We start from the raw sequence: 25,367 nt of genomic DNA, 5'->3' as shown, positions 1-25,367 counted from the left end.
CAGGCGGATTTCTGAGTTCGAGGCCAGCCTGGTCTACAGAGGGAGTTCCAGGACAGCCAGGGCTATACAGAGAAACCCTGTCTCGAAAAACCAAAAAAAAAAAAAAACAAGGAATGGCCTCCCTAGGTCCTGACAAGGACAGGCCCCTGCTCTCAAACCTGCACTAGACTACAATGTAAGCGAGACAGAAACTTCTGGGTCAGTGAGATGGCTCAGTGGGGTGAAAGATGCTTTTTGCCACTAACCTCATGACCTGCTTTTGATCTCTGGGATCTACTGGTATTAGGAGAGAGCCAATTCCTAGAGACTCTCTCTCTCTCTCTCTCTCTCTCTCTCTGTATGTGTGTGTGTGTGTACATGTGCAAGCATACAAGAGTCAAGGGGGGTTGGAGAGAGAGAGAGAGAGAGAGAGAGAGAGAGAGAGACTCACAGGCCTCATGACTCCCACCTGAAATAAAAAAGGGTTGGCCCCAATGACCTCCACATGAAGGTGTGCAGTGCATGTGCACACAAATACAAGAAATCAAATGGTTCAAGTGCTACAAAGGGAAAGAAAAGCTGTGGAGAAGCTGGCAGGGGTGGAGCAGGAAAGTATGTTTAGTGAGCATGCATGAGGCAAGGCTGGCACCCTCTAATCCTAGCGCTCAGGAGGCTAAAATCGAATGACAAGTGCCAGGCTAGCCTGGGCTCCACAATGAGGACTCCCCACATCCCAGGGTTTTGTGACAGTTTTTCTGAGTAGCTTTGGCTCTCCTCGAATTCTCACTCTGTAGATCAGACTGTCCTCAAACTGCCTCTGTCTCCCAAGTGCTGGGATTAAAGTATGTGCTCCCATGCTAGGTGCTAGGCCACAGTGACCACTTCAAGACAAAACCAAAAAGCCTCAAGACCTTTTTTTTTTTTTTTTTTTTTTTTTTGGTTTTTCGAGACAGGGTTTCTCTGTGTAGCCCTGGCTGTCCTGGCACTCACTTTGTAGACCAGGCTGGCCTCGAACTCAGAAATCGGCCTGCCTCTGCCTCCCGAGTGCTGGGATTAAAGGCGTGTGCCACCACGCCCGGCACCTCAAGACCTTTTATTTCATCTTGGAGGGGGGGTGCCATGGCACATGTGTGGAGGTCAGTTGTCCCTTCTGAGGGTATCACCAGGGGTTGAACTCAGGTCTTCTGGTCAGGTAGCAAGTGCCTTCACTCACGAAGCCACCCCACCCACCCCCAATAATTTTTTTTCTTACAAAAGGTTTTAGGTTCAATCCCCAAGAAGAAAGAAAAAGGGGAAGAGGAGGAGGAGGAAGAGGGAAAGAAAAGAAAGGAAAGGATACTGAATTCAGGTATTAGGAATGAAGGTGAGCCGGGCGGTGGTGGTGCATGCCTTTAATCCCAGCACTCACGAGGCAGAGGCAGGTGGATTTCTGAGTTTGAGGCCAGCCTGGTCTACAAAGTGAGTTCCAGGACAGCCAGGGCTACACAGAGAAACCCTGTCTCGAAAAACCAAAAAAAAAAAAAAAAAAAAAAAAAAAAAGGAATGAAGGTGAAGGGCTGGAGAGAGATGGGTCGGTGGTTAAGGGTACTGACTGCTCTTTCTGAAGTCCAGAGTTCAATTCCCAGCAACCACATGGTGGCTCAAAACCATCTCCTGGTGTACAGTGTACTCACATACATAAAATAAATAAATCTTTAAGGAAAAAAAAAATAAAGGAATGAAGGTGCGGGTAAGCTTGATGCCTCAAAACACTTTACAAAAATTCAGTGGTTCATTTATAAAGTCCTTTTTTTTTAAATTTTTTTATTAGGTATTTATTTCATTTACATTTCCAATGCTATCCCAAAAGTCCCCCACACCCTCCCCACCCGTTCCCCCACCCCATAAAGTCCTTTTTTAAGGCAGGATCATACTTTGTAGCCTTGTCTGGCCTAGAACTCAGTATGTAGACCAGGCTGGCCCTGAACTCACAGAGATCTGCTTGCTTCTGCCTCCCTGCTAGGATCACACCCACCTCTGGTCTCCTCTGCACACACAAGGTACACAGACTTTTATCAGGCAAGACCCCATATGCATAAAATAATTAATAAAGGTTTTAAAACAAGAATAAGAAGGAATGAGCCACCTCCAAGAAGACACACATGTCCCGATACTCGGAAGCTGGAAGCAGGGAATTCACGAATTCAAGGTCATCCCTGGCTACATAGAAAGCCTTGTTTTTCTTTTCTTTCTTTTTTTTTTTTTTTTTTTTTTTTGGTTTTTCGAGACAGGGTTTCTCTGCCTAGCCCTGCCTCTCTGCCTCCCAAGTGCTGAGACTAAAGGTATGCGCCACCACTGCCTGGTTGACCTTTCTTTCTTCTGGTTGACCTTTCTTTCTCTTCTTTCTTTTTCTTTCTTTCTTTCTTTCTCTCTCTCTCTCTCTCTCTCTCTCTCTTTCTTTCTTTCTAAGATTTACTTATTTATATGAGTACACTGTAGCTGTCTTAAGACATAACAGAAGAGGGCATCAGATCCCATTATAGATGGTTGTGAGCCACCATGTGGTTACTGGGAATTGAACTCAGGACCTCTGGAAGAGCAGTCAGTGCTCTTACCCGCTGGGCCATCTCTCCAGCCTGATATCTACTTTTTGAAACAAGGTTTCCCATGAGGAAATGAGGCTTGTGCATTCAACTGTGTGTCTTATTTTTTTCTCTTGCTTTGACAAAATACTATGACTAAGGCAATTTATAAACTAACGTGTTTAACTGGACTTGAGGTTTCGAGGAGTTAAGAGTCCATGATGAGCTGGGCGTGGTGGCGCATGCCTTTAATCCCAGCACTCACAAGGCAGAGGCAGGTGGATTTCTGAGTTCGAGGCCAGCCTGGTCTAAAAAGTGAGTTCCAGGACAGCCAGGGCTATACAGAGAAATCCTGTCTCAAAAAAAAAAAAAAAAAAAAGAGTTCATGATGGTGGAGCAAAGACAGACCTCCTGAGAGCTCATACACTTGATCTAAAAGTGGGGAAGGAGGAGCCTGCAGCAGGGATGTAATAGTCTTTGGAAGCCCCAACGCCTGACCATACCTCCTGATTCTTCCCAAATAGTTTTACCAACTGAAAACCACGAATCCCAACACATGAGCCTAAGGGAGCCATTCTCATTCAAACCCTCACAGCCAGGTCATCTGGCCAGGGAGCCCCTCTGCAGGATCTCCATGTTCCTGCTTGTGTGTACTGTAGTTGCAAGCACAAACCATCACTAAGCCCAACCTTTTATATAAAGGTTCTGGTCATCAAACTTGAGTACTCATATACTTATTAGCAAGCATTTTAAAAGAATATTTATTTTATGTACATGAGTACACTGTAGCTGCCTTCAGACACACCAGAAGAGGGCATCAGATCCCATTACAGATGGTTGTGAGCCACCATGTGGTTGCTGAGAATTGAACTCAGGACCTCTAAAAGAGCAGTCAGTGCTCTTAACAGCAGAGCCATCTCTCCAGCCCTGTGGCAAGCATTTTTATAGAATGAGTTATCTCTGCAGCTCTTCTTCCTTTCTTCTCTCCCTCCCAGGAATGTTATTTGTGTCTCCTTGTCATTTAATGGCAATGATGTTGTCACTGTGTGCTCTCCACTGCACTCTTTTGCTCTCATGATGACTCTGTGGGGCCCAAGCTGCCACGTCCTTACAGCCTGTTACGTTAGCTTTCCCTGGGGAGGTATGAGCACACAGGTCTGCCTACCTAGGTAAGACAGCACCAGCAGCAAACCAAAGACCTGAGCTTGGTGAACCAATCAGTTTAATTAGGTCAGCCAACAGGAGTGTGGGCAGGTCCCCTCTGCCTCCAGTAAGCATTAATGGCTTATATATCCCCAGGGAGGAAAGGACCTTGCACTGCTCCTCCCAAGAAGGCTTGTGAGTGCTCCTCCCATTCCTGAGGGACTGTGACAGCTATGTCTGAGTGATAGAGCTCCACATGCAGATGAGAAGGCAGGTCTAGAGAGGTCCAGCCATTTGCCCAAAGCCCCACAGTGCCTTCTTTCTCGTCTCTCCCACCCCAACGCCACTGCAGTAATCACTGTGCGGATGCCTCTCCACCCATCCTAGCCTCTGAGAGTCCACTGTCCCAGCACGTGAAGTGCCGACGCCACAATACACTCCAAAACCCAGCTGTTCTTTTGTTAGCGTTTTCCTAAATTTGTCATGTGTCAAAATTTAATTTTTATAATTATTCTGTAAAACTATGTTATTGTTATCTATGTTCAGTGCGGTCATTCATTCCTCAGTAACCCAGAGAACTGTCCCCAGGGTCTAGGATGGGAACCCCAGGTACAAAAATACAAATGACATAGGTTTTGTAAATAACCTATGTAAGAAACCCTCTTGCACCTTTCAAATACGTCTATAATCCATAATGTGTAAATGGTATATAAACAGTTGTACTGTGTTATTTAGGAAGTAATGGAAAAGGTCTAATATACTCATTCTGTCTAAGCTCCGCCCCACAGTTACCTGGCAACAGCAGGTGCCTGACTCACTGTAACAGGGGCTGCTTGCCTGCTCTGCTCTCTCTAGCTCTTGCCTTCTTGCTCCTACTCTGTTGGCTCGCCCCCTTCTCTCCTCCCCTTCCTCCTCATGCTCATGGGGCTGGCCTCTACTTCTCTTCTCTCCTCTCCTCTCCCTCCCCCCCATTTCTCTCTCTCTCTCTCTCTCTCTGTCTCTACCACCCTCTCAACTCCCCTTGCCATGATCTGAATAATCTCTATTCTATACTATGTGTGGCTGGTCCCTCAGGGGGCAGGGATGACTCAGCATGGGCCAGCCGAGGAACCCCCTTCCCCCATACCTGACTACACCTCTGTAAAACATATTCCTCCTTTCTTTCTTTTTATTTCCTTATTTTTTTTTGGTTTTTCGAGACAGGGTTTCTCTGTATAGCCCTGGCTGTCCTGAAACTCACTTTGTAGACCAGGCTGGCCTCGAACTCAGAAATCTGCCTGCCTAAGTGCTGGGATTAAAGGCGTGCGCCACCACGCCCAGCTCTTTTTTATAAAACACAACACTCAGTACTGATCAATTTCTTTTTTTTCAAGTGTTTCTTTTCTTTCTTTCTTTTTTTTTTTTTGAGACAGTCTCACTATGAAAGCCTGGCTATCCAGGTACTTGCTAGGTAGACCGGGCTGGCATAGACTTAACAGAAATATGCCTGCCTCTATCTTCCAAGTTCAGAGACTAAAAACCTGCCCCATTCAACGATCTCTGATGTGTATGGTAGTGTACATGCCTGTATAATCTCAACCTGGAGGATGGACAGTTCTGGGCCAGTCTGGGGGACACAGAGTTTAAGGTCAATAAGAACTATTATGAGGGCTGGTGAGATGGCTCAGTGGGTAAGAGCACCCGACTGCTCTTCCGAAGGTCCAGAGTTCAAATCCCAGCAACCACATGGTGGCTCACAACCATCCGCAACGAGATCTGGCGCCCTCTTCTGGAGTGTCTGAAGACAGCTACAGTGTACTTACATATAATAAATAAATAAATCTTAAAAAAAAAAAAAAAAGAACTATTATGAGATGTCTCAAAATATCCAGAAGTAGCCTTTGCCTTCCCATAAGGGATGGCTGAGTTTATGGATAAGAACTCCGTAGACACGGGGACAGATGAGAGAAGTCAGGCTGAGTTCAGTGAGCCTCCTCGAGATCACACAGCTTTAGTATACAGTGGGTTGGCTCTGGAGCCAGGTCTTAGAGTAATTCCTTGGCTCCCTTCAAGCTGAGCGCTCTTCCCTGACTCCCTTCCCGTCTGCTGTAGTCACTCTCTGGCTGGGGGTGTAGCTCATCAGTACAGTGCTTACACAGCTGGCCTGGCAGGTTGGCCCCCAGTGCTGCCAATGCTAACGAGGGCATGGGGGAGATAATATACTCACTCACTGCTTTCAACTCTTTGAAGCTGTGTTTATTCTTATATATATATGTATCTGTGTGAGTATATGCCATGTGTGTTCAGGAGCCCATGGAAGCTAAAAAGAATGTCCGAGTCCCTGGGGTTAGAGTTACCAGAGGTCTTAAGCTGCCCAACAAGGGTGCTTGGAACCACCTAGACCTCTGGAAGAGCAGCAATCACCTTTTGTTGTTTATAAAAAGATAAAGAGGGAACATGTTTTGGTGGAAGTGTGGTTAAGGTATGGGGAAGGGGTGGGCCGGGCGTGGTGGCGCACGCCTTTAATCCCAGCACTTGGGAGGCAGAGGCAGGCTGATTTCTGAGTTCGAGGCCAGCCTGGGCTACAGAGTGAGTTCCAGGACAGCCACAACTACACAAAGAAAACCCTGTCTCGGGCTGGTGAGATGGCTCAGTGGGTAAGAGCACCCGACTGCTCTTCCAAAGGTCCAGAGTTCAAATCCCAGCAACCACATGGTGGCTCGCAACCATCCGTAACGAGATCTGGCGCCCTCTTCTGGAGTGTCTGAAGACAGCTACAGTGTCTTACATATAATAAATAAATAAATCTAAAAAAAAAAAAAAAAGAAAACCCTGTCTCGAAAAACCAAAAAAAAAAAAAAGGTATGGGGAAGGGGGTGCCTCGGCTGGCCCATGCTGAGGCATCCCTTCCCCCTGAGGGACCAGCCACACAGTATAGTATAGAATAGAGTTTATTCAGAGCCTGGGGAGGGGAGTTAAGGGGGTAGTAGAGGGGGCTGGAGAGATGGCTCAGTGGTTAAGAGCACTGACTGCTCTTCCAGAGGTCCTGAGTTCAATTCCCAGCAGCCACATGGTGGCTCACAACCATCTGTTTTTTTTTTTTTTTTTTTTTTTTTGGTTTTTCGAGACAGGGTTTCTCTGTGTAGCCCTGGCTGTCCTGGCACTCACTTTGTAGACCAGGCTGGCCTCGAACTCAGAAATCCGCCTGCCTCTGCCTCCCGAGTGCTGGGATTAAAGGCGTGCGCCACCACGCCCGGCACAACCATCTGTAATAAGACCTAATACCCTCTTCTGGTGTGTCTGAAGAGAGCGACAGTGTACTCACAAACATAAAATAAGATCTTTGAGGAAAAAGAAAAAAAAGAGGGTAGGGTAGATAAAGGCAGGGAGCGAGGGGGAGGGGTGTGGGGGAGGGGCTAGAGAACAGAGGGAGCAAGAAGGCAGGAGCAAGAGAGTGTGTGTGTGTGTGTGTGTGTGTGTGCTGGGGGGGGGGGTCGAGCAGCCCCATTTATAGTGAGTCAGACACACCTGGCTGTTGCCAGGTAACTGTGTGGTGGAGCCTAGACAGAATGCTAACACTTTTAACCACTGAGCTATTTCTCTATACCTACGATTTTAAGACGTGTTTATGTGTGTTCCTACATGGTGCTCAGGAGTGCAGGTTGCCAAGGTTTCCTGGTGTTGGCTCTGCTGGAGCTACAGTGATAGGGTGTTGTACTTGGGTCCCCTACAAAAACAGGACTTGGGGCTCTTAACCACTGAGACATCTTTCCAGTCCTTCCTTTTTGTTTGTTTGTTTTTGTTTTGAGACATGGCCTTGGATGTCCTGGAAATCAGAGATTCCCCCTACCTCTGCCTCCCGAGTCCTAGGATTGAAGGTGTGCACCACAGTAGGCTGGTCTAGATTTCACAATCTTCCTGCTCCATCTCACAAGGGCAGGGACTGCACGTGTGCACCACACCATCTTCCAATTAAAACTTTAATTCATCCTCGTTATAAAAAAAAAATGAAGGAGAAAGATAGCAAAACATGTCCTTTATGCCTCAGAATTTCCTACTTCTGGGCCAGCACTCAGAGGGCTCAGTGGGGGAAGGGACTTGTCCTCAGGCCTGACATGCCCAGTTTTATCTCCAGGACGTGCATAATAAAAGAACTAAGACTCAACTAGAGGGCAATGCTGACTTCCACATGGGCTATAGGATGTTCATGTTCACACACACACACACAATGTTGCTTTTTAAAGAATTTACCACTTCCCTGATGAATGCTCCGGTGCACTGGCCAGCAACTCGATAAAGACACTTGAGGACAGGAGGCGTGGCTAGGCCTGCCTCAGTCCAAAACAGGCATTAATAAACAACTGGTGAAAAGAATCCATTTAAAAACTTAAGCCTCCACACTTTACATTTTTAGACCCAGACTTCCGCTACCCCACCCCAGCGGGACTTCTAGAGACCCGCCAAAGCTTCCTCTTTTCCCACCTCCATTAAAGAACAAAAAGACGTCCACTTCTGGGTCCTCAGCGTGTCTGGTTTGTATTTTAGCAGGGTCTTGGAAGGAAATGACTTTTCTCTGAAACCGTGGCCGCCCAACCCAGCTGTGGCATTCTTAGACCTCGGGGAAACAGGACGCTTCCGGCCTTGGGCCCTTCACGGTCCTCCTTCAGACTATTAAAGACTGTTAATAGGCCGGTAAAGGGACAGCTGCTGGTCATAAAGTCAGCCCGCTCCTTAGAAGCTGAGCCGTGAACCTCCCAGGCCAGAGGCCCGGCCTTCTCCAGGTGTGCTTACCTAGCAGGGGTGCCCAGGTGTAGGGTTTCTTCAGCGATGGCTCTAGGGACAAAACAAGGGAGACGGAAGCAGCTCTGTAGGGGGTGAGTCACCCCTCTCAGGAGAGGAACGATCACTTCTGGTTACCCTCCAAACAGAGGCAAAGAGGAGTAGAGAGGGAGACCAAAGGATCCCGGCTCCTCCCAAGCACTTTTTCTTGGAGGGGGAAGGGGAGTCCTAGGATTTGCAGCTGCTGGGGAAGAGGCTGCAGTCTGCCAGCTGGAGGGACACTAGGGGAGAGGTGTTGTCTTTTGCCAAGAAGGGCACTTGGTGTCTTGGCAGAAGGCAGAGGGCTGCCCCAATCTGTGTGTACATTTTCAGTAGCATTTGACTCTGGACCAAATGCTTGGCTGTGCTAGTGCTGTGGTGCTGGGTGGGAACGCTCGTTGGCCAGGCTGGCTGGAGGCTCCCACAGAGGGTGCTGGGCCTGGGCCAGGAGCTTCCCTTCAGCTGGCAAGTTGAGCTTTCTGTCACGGTTGGAGGGAGTGTGTCCAAATTCCAACTCCGAGCTTTCCAGAAGCCACTGCTGACTGCCATCTGTTTTGAAGAATGCTGCTTATTGGAATTTTTGGCCCAATGGGGAGTAAGGATGGTGACACCGAGCCAAAGTTACCTGGCTCAAGAATGCACAAATGCTGCGCAGCAGGGACACTGTCTTTCATTTATACAGGGTCTTATTCTGTAGCTGCCCTCAAGCTCACCTCAGGCGTCAGCATCCTCAGGGTCAGGGATACTACTATTAGTAACCAAAGGGAGCCAGGAAGCAGGGCAGATGCTACTGTAGACAACCTTGGGCTGACTTAGCTACAATGGTCCCCCATCAAGGCTGTGGGCTAGGTGCCTCTGACTCATGCATAGCGATCAAGTGTGATCTTTGAGAATGGAAAACCAGTCACCCTGGGTTACCCTTTCCCACCAGGTGTCATTACTCTCCATGACAGCTTCTATTTGGAGTTGTTCCCAGAGGTGGTGGGGAGGCTGTTTCCAATTGATCAAAGGAGGACTTTCCCATTAGATCACTGGGAGCCTCCAGGTATTTATGTGATCTTTTGTTTAAGGTAGCCTCAAGATTTAAGGCCTAAATCACACCCCAGGGAAGAAGTCTCCTCCTTAATTTCAGAGAAGGCAAAAGCTCTGAAGGTGGCTTTAGATCATACAGCTGGAAAGCGAGGAATGGGAGCCAGGACTCAGACCCTGTGCTCTGATCCAAGTGTTTATTGCTGAAATTAGGGTCTCGCGTGCTTTACTATGGAGTTCTAGCCTCAACAGTCTATAATTTATAGAAACTAGTTCGGCAGAGGTAGGAGGATCTCTGAGTTCAAAACCAGCCAGATCTACATAGCAAGCAAGTTCTAGGACAGTCGGAGTTACACAGAGGGACCCTGTCTTAGCTCTCCTGACTACCCCTCCTCCAGAAAAAGGTAAATCATTACAAAAGGAGTATTTAGATTTTCACAGTCTGTAGGATAGACACACACACACACACACACACACACCAGTATCATAGATGGCTCAGTGGTTAAGAGCACTGGCTGCTCTTCCAGAGGTTCTGAGTTCAATTCCCAGCAGCCACATGGTGGCTCACAACCATCTGTAATAGGACATGATGCCCTCTTCTAGTGTGTCTAAAAACAGCTAGTGTACTCATATGAATATAATAAATCTTCAAGAAAAAAAAAAACCAACCTTCAGAAACCTCTCACTTAGAGCAGGCTGTCTGCCCCCTCTTCCTTCTGCACTGACTCCACCATCCTGAATGGGGTAGGCTGTTGGCCTGTGCTTTGATCAAACATTTAAATTTATCCACTGGGCCAGGCAGGGGTGGCTCACACTCAGTGGTGGGCCTAGTACTCAGGAGGCAGAGGCAGATGAATCTCTGAGTTCAAGGCCAGCCTGGTCTACATAAACTTGGTCTACAGAGTGAGTTCCAGGACAGCCGAGGCAATGTAGAGAAACCAACCTTCTCTCACAAACCAAGAAGACAAAGACTTACACGTGGATCAGTTTAGGTTTAAGATTGCCTGCTACTTGTGGACTCGGGAGATCTGAGACTCCCATTTTCCCTTAGCTGGCCTCCAGAGAGACCCGGAGATCCTACTGCACAGTGCTCTCCGGAGCATGCAGGCTGTCCCAGTCAGTGTGTCCTCTTAGAGCTTTCAACCCTGACACTCCAGGTCAAGTCCAAGGCAGGAAGTTGCAATGGAGAATTAGTCCCAGAAGCCAGTAGGTCAGGAAGTAGACCAGAATGCATCTTGTGACTGGAGAGCAGCTCTTCCAATTGTACAAGAGTTTCATGAGACAGTTTCTGGGGGCCTTCTGTCCTGGTGGGGACTTCTGCTCAGGAGCCTTCCGAGGCCCTGCGTCCACACACCTCAGCAGCGGTTCTTGCTCCTGAAGCAGGTGAGCTGGAAACCAGTACATGACAGGAGTGGAAGAGCCCAAAAAACGCGTGAGAACCTAGAAAAGCCATGTTGGTTGGAGCATCAGTGATGTGGCTGGGCCAATCGTGGCCTGAGAACTAAAAACATCCCACTGGCAAAGCCGCAGACCTGCTAATGATGAGCACTGTTGTTAATCTGCTGATGCCAGGCAAACCTCGTGTTCCCAACAACCGGTCTCCGTGGAATTACCACACTAACGGCCAACCAATGCTAAAAGGTCTCTCTGTGGTCTAATTTTACCCACAGTCTCTACATTTTGGTCTGCCTTGGAAGTAGGAACCTGGAGGCTCCTTATCACAAGGGCTGAGAGCAGGGAGAAGCAGCAGGTCTCTGTTCCTCTTAGTTCAACCTTTCCCATCTCACAAGAGTTTGGAGCCAAGTCTCCAAGCATTCTCTCTCACCTGCTTGCACAGTCTGAGCCTGCCTGGCACTCACTTCAAAGCTGATCCCGTCGGTCGCAGATACAGATTACGATTCTTTTATCTCCCTAACTACATGGCTCAAAGAACAGCACAAATAGACAGAACCGGTCAGTGTAAGAACAAGACTTCCTTGGAGACAGCCAAGAACTTCAAAACCGGACATAAAGTCAAACCTCTGATCCTGTACTGTCACCACCACCCCCAAACCCTGGACAAGATGTCTACTGCCTGTGCTCAAGACACCATAAAAGGCCAATATGGGCAGTCAGTGTACCAGGGAGAGCTCCCCAAGAGAACTGAGAGTTTATTTCTCCACCAAAGGTGAAATGAGCCAATTTAAGCCAGCTCAGATTATACTAAAGGCAGGTTTATTGGGCAGCTGCACTCAGGTGAGTTCACTGGCCCCAAGGACCAAGGCCAGGGAAGCTGCCATGGGAAAAGAGGGGCTGAGGAGGGAGTGAGGAAGAGAGAAAAGGATGAGTGTGGGCAGAGAAATGGGGAGGAAGAGAGGACAGGCAGACAGACACACCATAAGATCTGGATTATATAGGGAGGAGCCTCTGGGGAAGGCAGGGTATGCCAGGAAAGGACTGAGGGAAGCTGGGAGAACCAGGAAGCCTGGTCTGCTTTGGTATGTAAATTTGCATCTCAGTCCCTTGTCCCTGGTGGAAAGCAAACAAGAGCTGCTTTCATCCCTCCATTCCCCCAGAACTAAGGCCTCTCTCTGGTAGCCTTCAGACCTTTGCCTTTGTCATGCTCACTCCTTCCCCAGTTTTTGTTTTGGAGACAGAATTTTATGTAGTGTAGGCTGACCTCAAACTATGTGTACGAGGATGGTATTGAACCCATCTTTTTTGTTTGTTTGTTTGTTTTGTTTTTCGAAACAGGGTTTCTCTGTGTAGCACTGGCTGTCCTGGAACTGACTTTGTAGACCAGGCTGGCCTCAAACTCGGAAATCCGCCTGCCTCTGCCTCCCGAGTGCTGGGATTAAAGGCATGCACCACCACGCCCGGCTGAACCCATCTTTTGAGGCAGTTTTTCACTGAACCTGGACATATTGCTAAATTGGCTGCCCAGCACATCACTGGTCTTCTACCATACTTGGCTTTGTATGTGGGTGCTAAGTTGAGGATGCAAAGTCTGTGTGCTATAAGCACTTCATTAATTTAGCCATCTCTCCACTCCTGCACATGTCCTATATGGGAAGTTGATTTGTTTTTCACTCTCTAAAACCCATTTTAAGCCGGGCGGTGAGATGGTTTCACTATGTGCACCACCACTGTGTGCCCAGCAAGGGATTACAGCTGTATCTGATCACATCTGTCTGCTCTAACAGCTGTTGACTAAATGAAGCCTGGGTCATTGAGTGGGAACGTTACCTGTCCTCCCTGACCTTCAGGTTCTCCTGTACCCACACAGCCACCCCAGGCAGAAGCCCACCTCACCTGAACATGCATGCACAGACCTCCAAAGACCAGCAGTGCTGCAGCGTGGACCAGGTACACAAACACCTTCCGACTGAGGAAGCCACGGTGGGGCTTCTCCAGGTTCTCCCTGTCCTTGGTTCTTTGCAGCCCAAGTGTAAGGCAGAGCCAAGGGTGGGTGGTCACATATGTCCAGGTTGCCCACACAACCAGTACAGTCACTGGTGTAGCTAGTAGGAAATTGGGCACCTGTCTGAGCTCATAGTATCGCAGAAGACCAACATTCCAGTAGACATCCTGAATATAGTTGTATATTAGAGGAAGGTCCCAGGAGCACCATGGGGGCGCATTTTCTCCTGCAAGCCGGTAGCCTTTGTCGGCAGCTAGCTGCAGCAAGGGCTCAGGGATGGAGGGGGCTGAGCCTGGTGAGCAGAATTGGATGTAGGCACCATACTGAAAGAGGGCGAAGGGAAGGCTGACTATGAGCACCGACAAGCACGCAGAGGCCATCAGCTTCAAGAGCTGCTTCCAGGGGCTCAGCACCGCCAGAGAGGAACAAAAGCCTCTGCACTGGGAATGCAGGAGGAAGCCAAGGCTCACCAGCCCATTGGAGCGCACCCCAGCAGCAAGAGCAAAGAGCAGCCCACTAGCCCAGCAGCGGCCCCTCTCCAGCTGCCCCATGGCGCTGAACGTCAGGAAGGCAAACAAGGCCTCTGAGTAGCCGGCTGCCAGGAAAACGTTGGCAGGGCTGAGGCAGAAGAGCAGCGCTGCACACAAGGCCTGCCGAGGACAGTGCAGAACCAGACAACCCAAGTCATGGAGTGCCACTGCAGCCAGCACGGAGAACAGCAAGTTGAGAAGTGCTACTGAGACCAGCAGGCAACTGCGCTGGCTCAAGAGGCCCTGCAAGGGTCTCAGCAGCTCAGTCCCCATCCGCAGGGCCAAGGGAAAGCCAGGGAAGAAGGCAAAGTTGTGCTCATAAAGGTAGCCGTGCTCAGCGATAAACAGGAAGTGCTCGGCATCCCAGCGAGACAGACCACCCAGAAGACCTTCCACAAGCTGATCCACGGAGCCCGAGGGGGCGAGGCGGGGAGGGGAAAAGGCGTCCGCGTGGTGATCTGGGATGATGAGGTTGAAGAGTGCCTGTGGGGTGAAGAACCAGGATGGTGGTAAGTGACTGCAAGAAAAGAATTGCTACTTAATAAAATACGAAGGAAGAACAGACTTGTTGGCCTGTGTGTGTGTGTGTGTGTGTGTAGGAAGGAGTGCCAATGCTAACTAATTAACTCTCAGTTTGACACCAGTGCAGAAGTCAACCAGGAGATGCCTGAGTCTACATTAGAAGCCAGATTAGGATTCATACCAATTGGCTATGGAAGCAAGACCAGTACTCTCAGGAGTGAGCCTGACGGAGCCTGCCTGGGGAGGAAGAAAAGGCAGAGAAGAGCTCTGAGGACGGAGCCCATCACGGATGAGGATGGAGTTCTCCTGGAAAGGAAGTAAGGACCCAGCGTGGAGAGAAAGCAGGAAGCCAGGCATGCTGGCATAAGCCTGACTCTCTGAACTCAGGAGCCAGAGGCAGGCAAGTATCTATCTGTGAGTTCCAGGCACTCAAGCAGGAAGAGGGAGTGAGGAGTGGGGGGTGGAAGCCCAGAGGAAACCAGTGTCTTAGAACCAAGTGAAAGCCATGCTAGAACAACTGTTGAGCGCTGCTGACAGGCCCAGTAAGAGGAAGTGAGGCTGACCACAGGCTTCAACCACATCTTTAAAGGTAACTGGCGACTAAGAGTGATTTCAGCAGAACGAGGGTAAGTGAAGCCGCCTAGCTAACAGAAAAGGGGAGACCGTGCATGTGATGATTTTGAGTTTTGCTGTGAGGACGAAGGGAGAAATGTGGTAGTAGGTCCACTGATATAGTAAAAAGGACAGTCTCATGTATGGGGGACAGGGCTCAACTTGCCAGAGAGCTGGGAGTGACCCCTGCATGCCCAGTGCTGGCTATGGGTGTGTGTCACCAAGCCTGGTTGGAGTGGGAGGTTGTTTGAGATAAATTTTTGCACATCACTGGAATACACCAGGGAAAAGAAACCACTGAGCAAGGAGAAGGCAGGGAAGAACACTGGGCAGGGAAGCCGAGAGAGGGCGCATCCCTTTTCAGTAGTAATCCACGGGGACATGGAGGTAGGAGGAAGGACATAGCAATTTGATTTTCCTGAGATTTTAACTAGGAATGTGAATCACTACTGCAGAGTACTGGGCAGGTGGTTATGGATCGGAAGCAGCTCACCAAGCCTGGAGAGAGCCTGGCAGGTAAGAGGCCTTGCCCTGCTGCTCTTACAGAGGACCTGGGTTTGGTTCCTAGCACCTACAGGGCAGCTCACAACTGTCTGGAACTCTAGTTCCAAAGAATTTGCTGCCCTCCTTTGGCACTGTATGCATGTGGTATGCAACATGCACACAAGCAAAATTACTCATACATATAATAACTCTTTTTAAGAAATCACGGAAAGCGGAAACCAGAGAACTAAGTGCTGGCTTAAAGTCGGGCTGTAGACTAGAACTACCCAGGAGAGCCGGGCGTGGGGGCGCACGCCTTTAATCCCAGCACTCGGGAGGCAGAGGCAGGCGGATTTCTGAGTTCGAGGCCAGCCTGGTCTACAGAGTGAGTTCCAGGACAGCCAAAGCTATACGGAGAAACCCTGTCTTGAAAAACAAAAACAAACAAAAAAAAAACCTACCCGGGAGTTTACACAACACTGACAGCCCCCAGGTCTTTATTTCTCTTAGTTATTTAAAATCAGGTTGGACAGAGCCTGGGCATTTGATTTTAAAAAGAGCTAAACTTTTATTCACTTTGTGTATGGGCGTGTGCCATGCATGTCACACAGCAGGACAGCCTGTGGAGTGGGTTTTCTCCCTCTACTACAGACCACAGAGACCCAACTCATGTGGCTATCTATCTACTGAGCCATCTTCCCAGTATTGCATTTTAGAATTTTAAATGGATAATACATTTTTATATATTTGTTTTTTTGTGCTAGAAAATAAAATCCAGAGCCTCGTACCTTAAGCTACATCTCCATCCAGCACTGCAGTCTGTAAAAAGTCCCCCAGGTAACTGATGTGCAAAAACCTCTGAGAGGACAGGAGGGGAGTGCGCTACGGGAACTCATGAAGACTTCTGGGTGCTGCTGAGGACTCGCTTGACCTTGTGTATTTCCTCTACAAGAGGCTAGTTAATATACTTGCATTTTTAAATGGGAGCTGTAGGCATGGAGGAGGCAGGTCACTGTATTTACCAAGACTAGACTTTTGTCTCGTGAGTAAGCCAGGGGTAGCAGGGCACGAGAGCTGTGCATATGCACGGGAGCACACTCGGCTCTGTAATGGAGAAAGCTGAAGGCCAAAGAAACATGGTAGGTTCTACAGATTACTGCCAGACTGAGTGAAAAAATCCCATCTGCGGGGATGGGAGTGAGTTTCAGAGACATGAGAGTGGTCAGAGAAACAGGTGCAGGAAACAGAGTCTCTGGCAGGAGCTGGCTACAGAGCTGCGCTTTGGGAGCAGTGAAGACACTGCCTGCCTTGAAAGGAGGCAAGACGATGATGTGAGGGATCAGACACGGAACATATCATCTTCTTACTATTGAAACTGCAGACATCAACAGAAGCAGTGCCAGAAAGGGTGCCCGTGAACAGGGAGTTAAAACCTTCAGAGAGTAACTGTCACTGATAGAGATGCCAGCAACAATGGAGGGGAGCTAGGGCTATAATCTGATAGCACTAGCATTACAGCTGGAAGGGTAAGGATAGAGAGAATGAAATCAATTTATTGTTATATGTCTTTCTGCCTCATTAGGTTGTCAGCTACTTGAGGGAAAACATGACCTTTCGTTCACAATTTAGCACAGTTTTGGGAATAAGTACTTACTATAATTTTGGTGGCTGAACTTCAGGGGTTTGAGGAAATATAGTGTTTCCACGCTCACAGGGCCCTGGCTCCCCTTCCCAGATGCTGACTTGCTCTGCTGCTCCTTTGCTTCTGCCAGGAGCTCAGCTGATGCTGGTTCTGAGCCATCACTGAGTCAGGCTCCCCAGCCTAGCAACAAGAGCACAGCTCACTTAGGTTCTTTCTCTTTTTGTCAGTTTCTTCATCAGGCCACTCCAGTGAAAAGAAATGGGATGGGGTGACAATCACAGGTAACACTACAGGCCACCAAGTTGAAGACTCTTTAATGCCCAAAGTCCGCAGAACCTGAAGTGCTTCATAGAACAGGGGAGGAAAGACTCAGAGCTAGAAGCTCAGAGCAGGAAACTCTAGGGTGCTGACCTCTGTTCACAATCCTATCCTTGGGTCCTCAAGTACAGAGCAGTACACTAGGCACCAAATAATTCATATATGTGCAACTTTCATTAAAGTATGTGTCACGGCAGCCTGGGGGAGGGGTTGGTAAAAGGGCAAAAAGACTGAGAACTGAGTGCTGGAGACAGCAAGGAGAGGGGCTCAGGACTGTGGGTATTCATAGATGGTCTCAGAACTTGAAAGCGGCTCCTCTCTCCCACTCAAGTAGCACAGAACTTGAACTCCAAGAAAAAAGAGCTCTGTGCGACACTGTGGACGGTCACACCCACCTTAAAAGTATCTCTGTTGGCAAGACCATCAGATAGCTAAGGCTGTTGGGAAAACCTCTACTTTGGGCAGGGAGCTAGGGAGTGTGGGGTCCTTAGCTTTGGACAAATCATTTAACCTGCCTGAGCCTCTGCTGCTTCACGTAAGACACATGATCGATACACGGTTTAAGGCTCTTGCCCACTTCTCAGGTTCCAGGCCTCAGCCTGTTTGTGATCACCCACATGCTGAAGCACACCAGGAGGTAGGGAGATGAGGACCACTTACTCTCCATTGCTAGCTCAGTCACATGGCAAGAGCATGCTCAGGGGAAAGGATCAGAGACTGACCTGTAGCACTAGAGTCAGGATGCGGCAGTTTACTGCGAATCTCAGCACCTCTTTCTGGGATGGGTCCAGGAGTCCCATCCTCTCTCTCACCAGGACTGAGCTTCTTCGGGCTTCTAAATTCTAACACCCAAGGGAGAAAAGGTCACACACAGGCCAAAAGCAAATCAATAACATTTTCTCCAGGGGAGCCACCCACTTCAACATGGCCATGGCAAACAGAGCCACCTGGCTTCCCGGTGGGAAGACTATGCTGAAGGCAGCTGGACCACTGGGTGTCACTCTTGAAGCACTGTGGGCCAGTCAGTAAGTAACACACAGATAAGCACAAAGCTGGAAAGCTAAGCTCACAGAACTTTTTTTTTTTTTTTTTGGTTTTTCGAGACAGGGTTTCTCTGTGTAGTCCTGGCTGTCCTGGAACTCACTTTGTAGACCAGGCTGGCCTCGAACTCAGAAATCCGCCTGCCTCTGCCTCCTGAGTGCTGGGATTAAAGGGGTGCGCCACCACGCCCGGCGCTCACAGAACTTTTAAAAGCCCATTGAAATGTTTTTATGTAGGACTCAAAGACCCGGGTTCAAGGCCCAATTTTGTCACTTGCAAGTTCTCCCTTAGTCCCTCTGAGACTCAGTCCTGTGTGTGTGTAAACCAGGACACTATTCTCTTGCCCTCCGATCTCACCAACTCGTCATCATGGTAAAATGGACTGAACTAAAAGGTACCCCACAAGTCAATGCTGTGGCTGCTATTATTTGGCTGTGCCCTTTTCCCTTTTGCCCAGAATAATAAGCGAATTCCCAAACCAGAGTCCCCAAAGTGGGGCACAGAACCATCCTAGAAGCCCGTAATTACTACACATGCCAGCTTCACTCTCTGATGTGTGTTCAGCTGGTCTGTTAAATTAAGTGGAGAAGGAAAAGAAAAACCACTGCTCAGCAGGACTCCGGCCAGCTCCCACTGCTAAAACAAACTCGGGTAAGACAGAGTCTACTACTGGGGAAGGGGTAAACAGCCATTTCCCATCTCTGCGGGAGTGGCGGCAAACTCATACAAAAAACCCAGTGCCATTCTGAAGCACAGAATGCACACGAAGGCATTTCTTTAAAAACACAATTTAATAGCAGTCAAGGCTCTTACTGTGTAAGCAAGGAGAGCCAGAGCCCCTTCTTTCTTCTCTCACGTGGCTAACACCCTCTAAACTTTTAGGCTTCACTTGTTTTCTGGAATTTTCTGATCCCACCAGACAGCCCTATATTCTCACTGCCTCATGCCCTGCCATCTTTATCTTCCTATCTGTTCCTTATGAGGACAGGGGTTTTGTCTCCTAACTCTATTATATCCCAGGACCCAGCATGTAAACAGACATCTGTTCTCCAAGTGCACAAAGTAGCAAGGACAGGATAAAGAATCGTCAGTTTTCTGACGCTAGAACTAAGATCACTGGTCCAAGCATTTTTCCCATCATGTTTCAGGTTAAAAAGCAAGATGGCCCAGCCAGCAAAGGCACTTGCCACAACAGTGACCCACAGGCTGAAGATGAGAAGACACTCCCACAAAGTTGTTCTCTGTCCTCACTTAGGTGTGCCAAGGCGCACCTGTAGCCCCACACATATATACATAAACATATGCACACAAAATAGAATTAAAAAAAAAAAGCAAATGACAAAGTCACAGAAAGCATGGGAGAAAATAAAAAATTCTCCGCCAAGGGAACAAGATAGGGTAACAGCGGCAGTACCCCATCCTGGGCACGAGGGGGCACCTGCTGCTTACTTCATCACCAGGAGCCCGGGAGAAAAGGAGGCCCCCTCACCTCCCAACTCCATGTCGGTTTACTTAGGACAATTCAGTTTAAAGTTAAGCCGCAGGAAACAGCATTTTCTGACTACCCACGATATCTCCAATACTGGATTCACTAAACCCAAATAAATCACAGGAACATGCACACCCAACTCTAACTCAATCAATCTCTCTCTCTCTCTCTCTCCCTCCCTCTCTTTTCCCTGGCCTCCAATCCGCATGCACAAAGGAGGCAGAGAGAGGAAAAGTACTGAATCCACCTCTGCATCTTGATTCTTAGTCCTTCCCTCTTTCAAACTCTGGCTTCAGTGGCCACAGGAGATGCAACCCACACTCAAGTTAAACAAAGTAAAAATCAAGACAGTCAATTATCTCTCTAGCTATTTTGCCAACACCCCTTTGAAAGAAGCCCCTTGCCAAATCAGACTCTTAACTGGCCGGATGCTTAGGACCAACCAGTTTCATTTTTCTTTAATTTACCCGTGAGATAGGCTCCAGAGATCTCATTAGACACCAGTAAGACTATGTAATTACCATCGCCATTTTATGGATGTGAAAACTGAGGCTCACTGGAGCCAAGTGACACGCCCACCACTTAAAGCTCCTCACACACTGCTTTCTAAAACCTATGTCCACAGTCAGGAGAGCTTTTTGCCATAAACAAAGGGTATGCATTCCTTGTCCAGCCAGGACATCCAGGGCTTAGCCCAGAACTTTCTCCAACTGTAGCACATGTTGTTGCTGGAAGCTTATGGTGATGGGCCCTAACTGGGAAAGATCTGTTGAACTGGAGTCCTGGATTTTCTGCGTAAGGTTAACACCCTCACATGGGTGCTGCGTTCTGACCCAGAGGCAACGTGGAGCGAGCCGCCTCCTTCTGCTAAGCCCTGCCGTACTGGGAGCCCGTTCCAGCCTGCTCTTTTCGGACACAGTTCCTACCCAGGACGGGACAGTGACCCTCACCCCAAGGGAGCCACGGCCCAGGGCTTCGTCCCGGGGGAACCGCGGGGCCGGGCCAGGCAACGGGGCCGGAAGCAGACGAGGGCCGGAGGCTGCAAAGGAAGAGGCGGCGCCGGAGGCCGCTATGGCGGAGGGGCGGGGCTCCTCGCTTCTCTAAAGCCTCCGTCTAATTTCTCTCGGCCTGCGTTTGACAGCTTCCCTCCCCGGAGGACTCCAGAGTTACAGAGCTGGCGCCGGATCCTCCGCGCCCGCGCATCCAGACCACCCCCGCGGAGCTCCAACCTCAGCGCCTCCATCCGGGTACCGTCCGTGCCGCGCCTGCGCGCCGGCTCGGCCGACGGCGGCCCCGCCCCGCTCCTGCCCGGACTCGGAGCGCCCCGCCCCCCTCCTCGGCGGCCATGTTGACCCCGGCTAGGGCGGGGGCCGAGGCGGCGGTGGTGCGTCGCACCTTCCCGTGGTGCGTGGTGACACCTGAGGAGTAGGCCTCTTGGCTCTTGGCTCGCCAGCAGTTTGTGCGCCGGCGCTGCGCTCCGGGTCGGGGCTCTCGCCCCAGTCCCCTGCCGTGAGCAGCCTCTGACTTCCCGATGTGAGCCGAGGCTGGACCCGGGCGCTGCCCCAGAGCCACGCGTTCTCTCGTGTCCCGCCACCCCAGCTCAGCACAGGACCTGGCACACGATAGATAATATGAATTGGCAAAAGAAAGCCTTCTTGGGGTTTCTGTGGCAAGCAGCGGTACCCTGCGCCTGGGTGAGAAGAAAGTAGGGGAATCCCCCTGCCTTTCCCCTCCTGGCAATGAAGGACCTCTGCCCTGCGTCAGTCCTCAGTCCCACCTCTGTATGGGACGAGGAAGGAAACCTCAGAGAACACACACCCCCGAGGACTCCTCCCTCAAGCAGTTTCTGTCGCAGGAACTGGCGCCAAAAAAAGAAAAAAAAAAAAAAAAAAAAAAGGAAGCGAATTCAACAAAACCGCCTGTTGGGGAGGAGCGGCCAGTTGGTACCCCTGTAACTAACGGAAACTGTTAGAACAACTTTGCACCCTCCTTAGAGGAAACAGATAATAAATCCTTCTCCGTTGGTGGATTTCTCGTTTCTCAGGATTCCAAAGCCTTGTGTGGTTTCAGTTATCTGTCCTCTCAACGTAGCTTGGGTCTAGGTTAACCTCTGGCCACAGCCCTGGCTGAGGGAGGGGTTTATCTTCTGCAACAGCCACAAATGTGGGTGGGAACAAAGGGATGGGTCTCTATCTCTCCCAGCAAAGAAAACTAGCCTACATCAGTTCCAGTTCGGCGGGGGCCAGAAGCTGTGTCTGCCTATCGGCTCAGGCCCTGGGATGTCAACTGCCCCTTGGATGTTTGCGTGTAAGGTGGATAATGTATAAGGCACATTTTAATGACTGGTAAAGAGAAAACAGGAGTTTACAAAGTCATTTTTCCAGGTTTTTTTGTTTTGTTTTGTTTTTTGGCACGGAAAGCATTTGTTGCCAGTCCTGTGAGTGAAATGTCAGTGCCTCTCTAGGCACACTTGTGACTAGGGCCCGAGGTTGTGACTTGACTTTCTTATAGTCTTCGCAGCACTCTGACCTTAAAGAAACCATCCTTGCTTTGTGAATTCACAGAGGAAAATGGCATGCAAGCCCGAGGTTCTGTCTGTCCAATATTGAATCCCTGCAGAATCTGCTTGTAAAAAAAAGGCAGGGGTCCTTTTGTGAGAAGTGAGAGTGTTTGCTGAAACACCCTTCCTTAGGAGGTAGAACTTTGACTAGATCTTCAGTCGCACTTGGCTGCAATCTCTCCTTCCTTCCCTCCCTTCCCAGCCACCCAACCCCCTTCTCTTCTGCTGTTTCCCGTTTCATTTTCTGGCTTCTTCTACAGAAAAAAAAAAAAAAAAAGCCAAGGAAGCTGAATCTTGTGCTCTTCAAGCCCTGACACTCTGGCTTTTTGGACTGGAAGGTGGCAGGATGGGATGGGAGGGGTGTGTAGGGCTCCAAGGCTGTGAGAGGTGAGAGAGACAGTGCTAAGCAGTTTGCCTTCAATCTACGGTTAAAAAATGGAGCCTGCTGAGCCACCAGCAAGGCAAGGAAGCCAGCCAGCCATGTCCCCGGGCTCCTGAAAGAGTACATCTTCCACCTGGCATTAGGAAGGAAATACCCTACACCATCAGGCAAGGTTCACCAACAGAACCCTAAGCTGATTTGTGCAAGCAATGCGCGTTCTAGAAACCTAACATTCAAGACGATGACACCATTTTTGTCCTTGAAATTTGTCTGCCTCTGCATTTGCTGATCTTCTTGCCTGAAACATTATCACAGCAGGCTACCCTTTGGCTTCAGGGACAAACTCTATCCACCCACCGGCGTCCACCACCCTGGTCTGTCTGTGCCTTGCCTGTTGTCACTATCTGCTTCATCCTGCCTGCCCGTGACATTTGGGTGCTTGTTTTCCTCTCTTGGAAAATTAGCTCCTGTGTATAATGGAAGACCAGGGCAATGTTTCACCTAAGTGTTAGAGCACTTGCCAGTCTGGATAGGGAGTATGGGACAGACCATTTGTCCTAGACTGCTGTATAAATCAGTTTCACTTGATTTTTAACTTGATGCCATATTTTACAGACAAGGAAATTAAGGCTCGCTAAAGAGAAGTGCCTTGCCGGGCTTGGTGGCGCATGCCTTTAATCCCAGCACTCGGGAGGCAGAGGCAGGCAGATTTCTGAGTTCGAGGCCAGCCTGGTCTACAAAGTGAGTTCCAGGACAGCCAGGGCTACACAGAGAAACCCTGTCTCGAAAAACCAAAAAACCAAAACAACAAAAAAAGAAGAGTTGTAGTGTGTACTTTAAGCTGGCCTGGAACTCACAGAGATCTGCCTGCCTCTGCTTCCTGGGTGCTGGGATTGAAGACGTGTGCCACCACTGCCTGGCCACCGTCGGGTTCCTTAGCATCTACAGTCAGCAAAGGCTCGTGATGAACAGAAGCTATGCCTTTCCAGAACTTGACACTTCTTTTTACTCATCATAAAAAAAAATCATCTACTGATAGTTTCCAAGGGTGTTGTTTATATGTAGGCATTCTGACATCAGGGATGACACCAATTCGGGTCTCAGACATTGACCAAAAGGATCCATGTGTGACCTCTGCCGTGTAACTGGAAGATGTTCACCCTCTGCAGAGTACTGAGAATCTTGCCTGTCTCCAGGTGCAGGTACCAGACGTGGATGCTTCAAAATCTGTGATCCTGTTACTAAAACCCTCCCTTTAGCGTTGGCCTTTGAACAGTTAGGAGACATGGTGGGAAGGCCTTAGCCCCTTGGGGGTGGCAGCGGCTGCCAAGCAAAGGAGCCAATGAGCTTCAGAGTATTGTTTAGGCAGGACTTGGCTGCTGTCCAGCTCCAAAAGAAGGTTAAGGTCATTTGGGGGTGGGGGTGGGGGGGTAGGGAGGAGCCTGGGAAAAAGAACTACTAGCCACACCCCGGGTTCTCTACTGGCCAGGTTCTATTTACTTCTCAAAAGCCAATTACTCACAGCTCGCTGGTCAGCAGTCCTCTCTGCCAGTGGCTCCAGTCAGAAACTGGAGACTGGGCTAGGCGGCCCCCAGAATTGCCAGAGAGCAGATGAAAGGAGCCCAGGAAACAGAACTCCTAGGTAATGCTCCACACACAGCCCAGAAATGCACTTTCTAGACTGGGGAAGCGGGAGCTTAAGAGTTCCATAACAAAAATAAGCTACTGCAATTATTAAGTAAGCTATGAAAAGCCCCTTCCTCACCCCCTTTAAAATGAGAAAGCATCTTGGTTGTCAGAGATTTCTTGTTCAGTAAGTACTCATTCCCCATGCTCGTCCCTGACTCCGTTAACAGCTACATCAAGTCTGATGAGCACTTGACTAAAATTCTTGAGACACTTTTGTCTCATGCCAAGGACAATAGAAACCAACCTCCCAGTGGCAATCTGTGGATGGAGTAAGTGTGGTGTGCCACTTGCTGGGAAAAACCTGGACCTCGGTCAGAGGGCCTTGTTTTGCATACGAAAGGGAGCCCTTCAACTTACCTCAGAGACAAGAGGGTGTGGTAGGACTATTTGCCATCTATTTTGTCCAGCTGACAGGTGTGTAACATAAAAAACAAAACAAAACAAATAGACAAACAAACAAACAAACAAACAAAAAAAAACGGTCTTTGGTCTCACTTGGTATCTACACTCACCTTTTGTTAGTATCTCTGATTATTCCCGAAAAAAAAAAATTCTGAACTTTAAATTTCTCCACTTTCCTAAAGGAAGGAATGATAGAGAGGGATGCACAGAAAGGGATATTACAAGACTGACCTAAAAAGCAACTGCTTCTTTGCTATGACGCCACTCAGCTAGTTATTACTAAGTAGATGCAGTATGGTAGGATGTATGTCAGAAAGGGATAGAACAGCGAGCCTCACAAGCTCTGTTTATATTTCAGTGGAAGATGGCAGGGAAGTATGAAACTGGATAGAAAGGAAAGCGAGATGGGAGGGAGAGAAGGGAGTTAAAAAAAATGTGTATGTTTTTGCCTGCATTTGTGTTTAGTGCCCATGGAGGCCAGAGAAGAGCGTAAGACCCCCTGGGACTGCAGTTAGAAATATTAGTAAGCAGCCATGGAGGTACTGGGAACTGAACCTGGTCTTTACTGGCTCTCAGTATCTATGCTGGACAGCTCACAACTGCCTGTAACTTGAGGAAATCCAATATTCCCTTTTGGATTCTTAACCCTTAAACCACCTCAGACTGCAATTTAAAATAGAGTGGCGAATACCAGGCTACATAGCAAGTTTGAGGCCTGAGCTCCACGAGCCCTTGTCTCAAAATAAATGTGATTGGGAATATACGACCATGTATCCCAGGGTGTATTC

General features: G+C 49.0%; 1 protein-coding gene across 4 annotated transcripts; it reads right to left on the bottom strand.

Annotated features, from left to right (window-relative positions):
* Window positions 1-9,692: 9,692 nt before the first annotated feature.
* On the bottom strand, window positions 9,693-21,313 carry Pigv (phosphatidylinositol glycan anchor biosynthesis class V). 4 transcript variants are annotated; one of them, XM_021161514.2, is made up of 4 exons: window positions 20,497-21,313; window positions 17,739-17,858; window positions 12,801-13,922; window positions 9,693-10,949 (listed from the first exon to the last, which is right to left on the bottom strand). In XM_021161514.2, the coding sequence occupies exons 2-4, from the start codon at window positions 17,814-17,816 to the stop codon at window positions 10,668-10,670; spliced, it is 1,482 nt and encodes a 493-aa protein (XP_021017173.1). In that variant the 5' UTR covers window positions 17,817-17,858; window positions 20,497-21,313; the 3' UTR covers window positions 9,693-10,667. The 4 variants fall into 4 exon arrangements, with proteins under 4 accessions (XP_021017173.1, XP_021017174.1, XP_021017175.1 ...); XM_021161515.3 differs by having other exon boundaries at window positions 20,776-20,816; XM_021161516.3 differs by lacking the exon at window positions 12,801-13,922.
* Window positions 21,314-25,367: the final 4,054 nt, after the last annotated feature.

This window comes from Mus caroli, unplaced genomic scaffold (genome assembly GCF_978045245.1).
Source record: "Mus caroli unplaced genomic scaffold, Mus_caroli_1 scaffold_6, whole genome shotgun sequence".
In the NCBI taxonomy this organism is placed as follows: domain Eukaryota; kingdom Metazoa; phylum Chordata; class Mammalia; order Rodentia; family Muridae; genus Mus; species Mus caroli.
Note: the sequence above shows the minus strand (reverse complement) of the source record. Positions and strands in the feature narration are given on the sequence as shown.

Excerpts from the sequence above, each read along its gene's own strand:
- Pigv (XM_021161514.2), bottom strand. The coding sequence starts at position 17,816 with ATGGGACTCCTGGACCCATCCCAGAAAGAGGTGCTGAGATTCGCAGTA. Across the intron at positions 13,923-17,738 it reads TCCTGACTCTAGTGCTACAG|GCACTCTTCAACCTCATCAT; the intron begins GTCAGTCTCTGA and ends TTCACCCCACAG. Across the intron at positions 10,950-12,800 it reads GTCTGTGCATGCATGTTCAG|GTTCTCACGCGTTTTTTGGG; the intron begins GTGAGGTGGGCT and ends TGGCTTTTCTAG.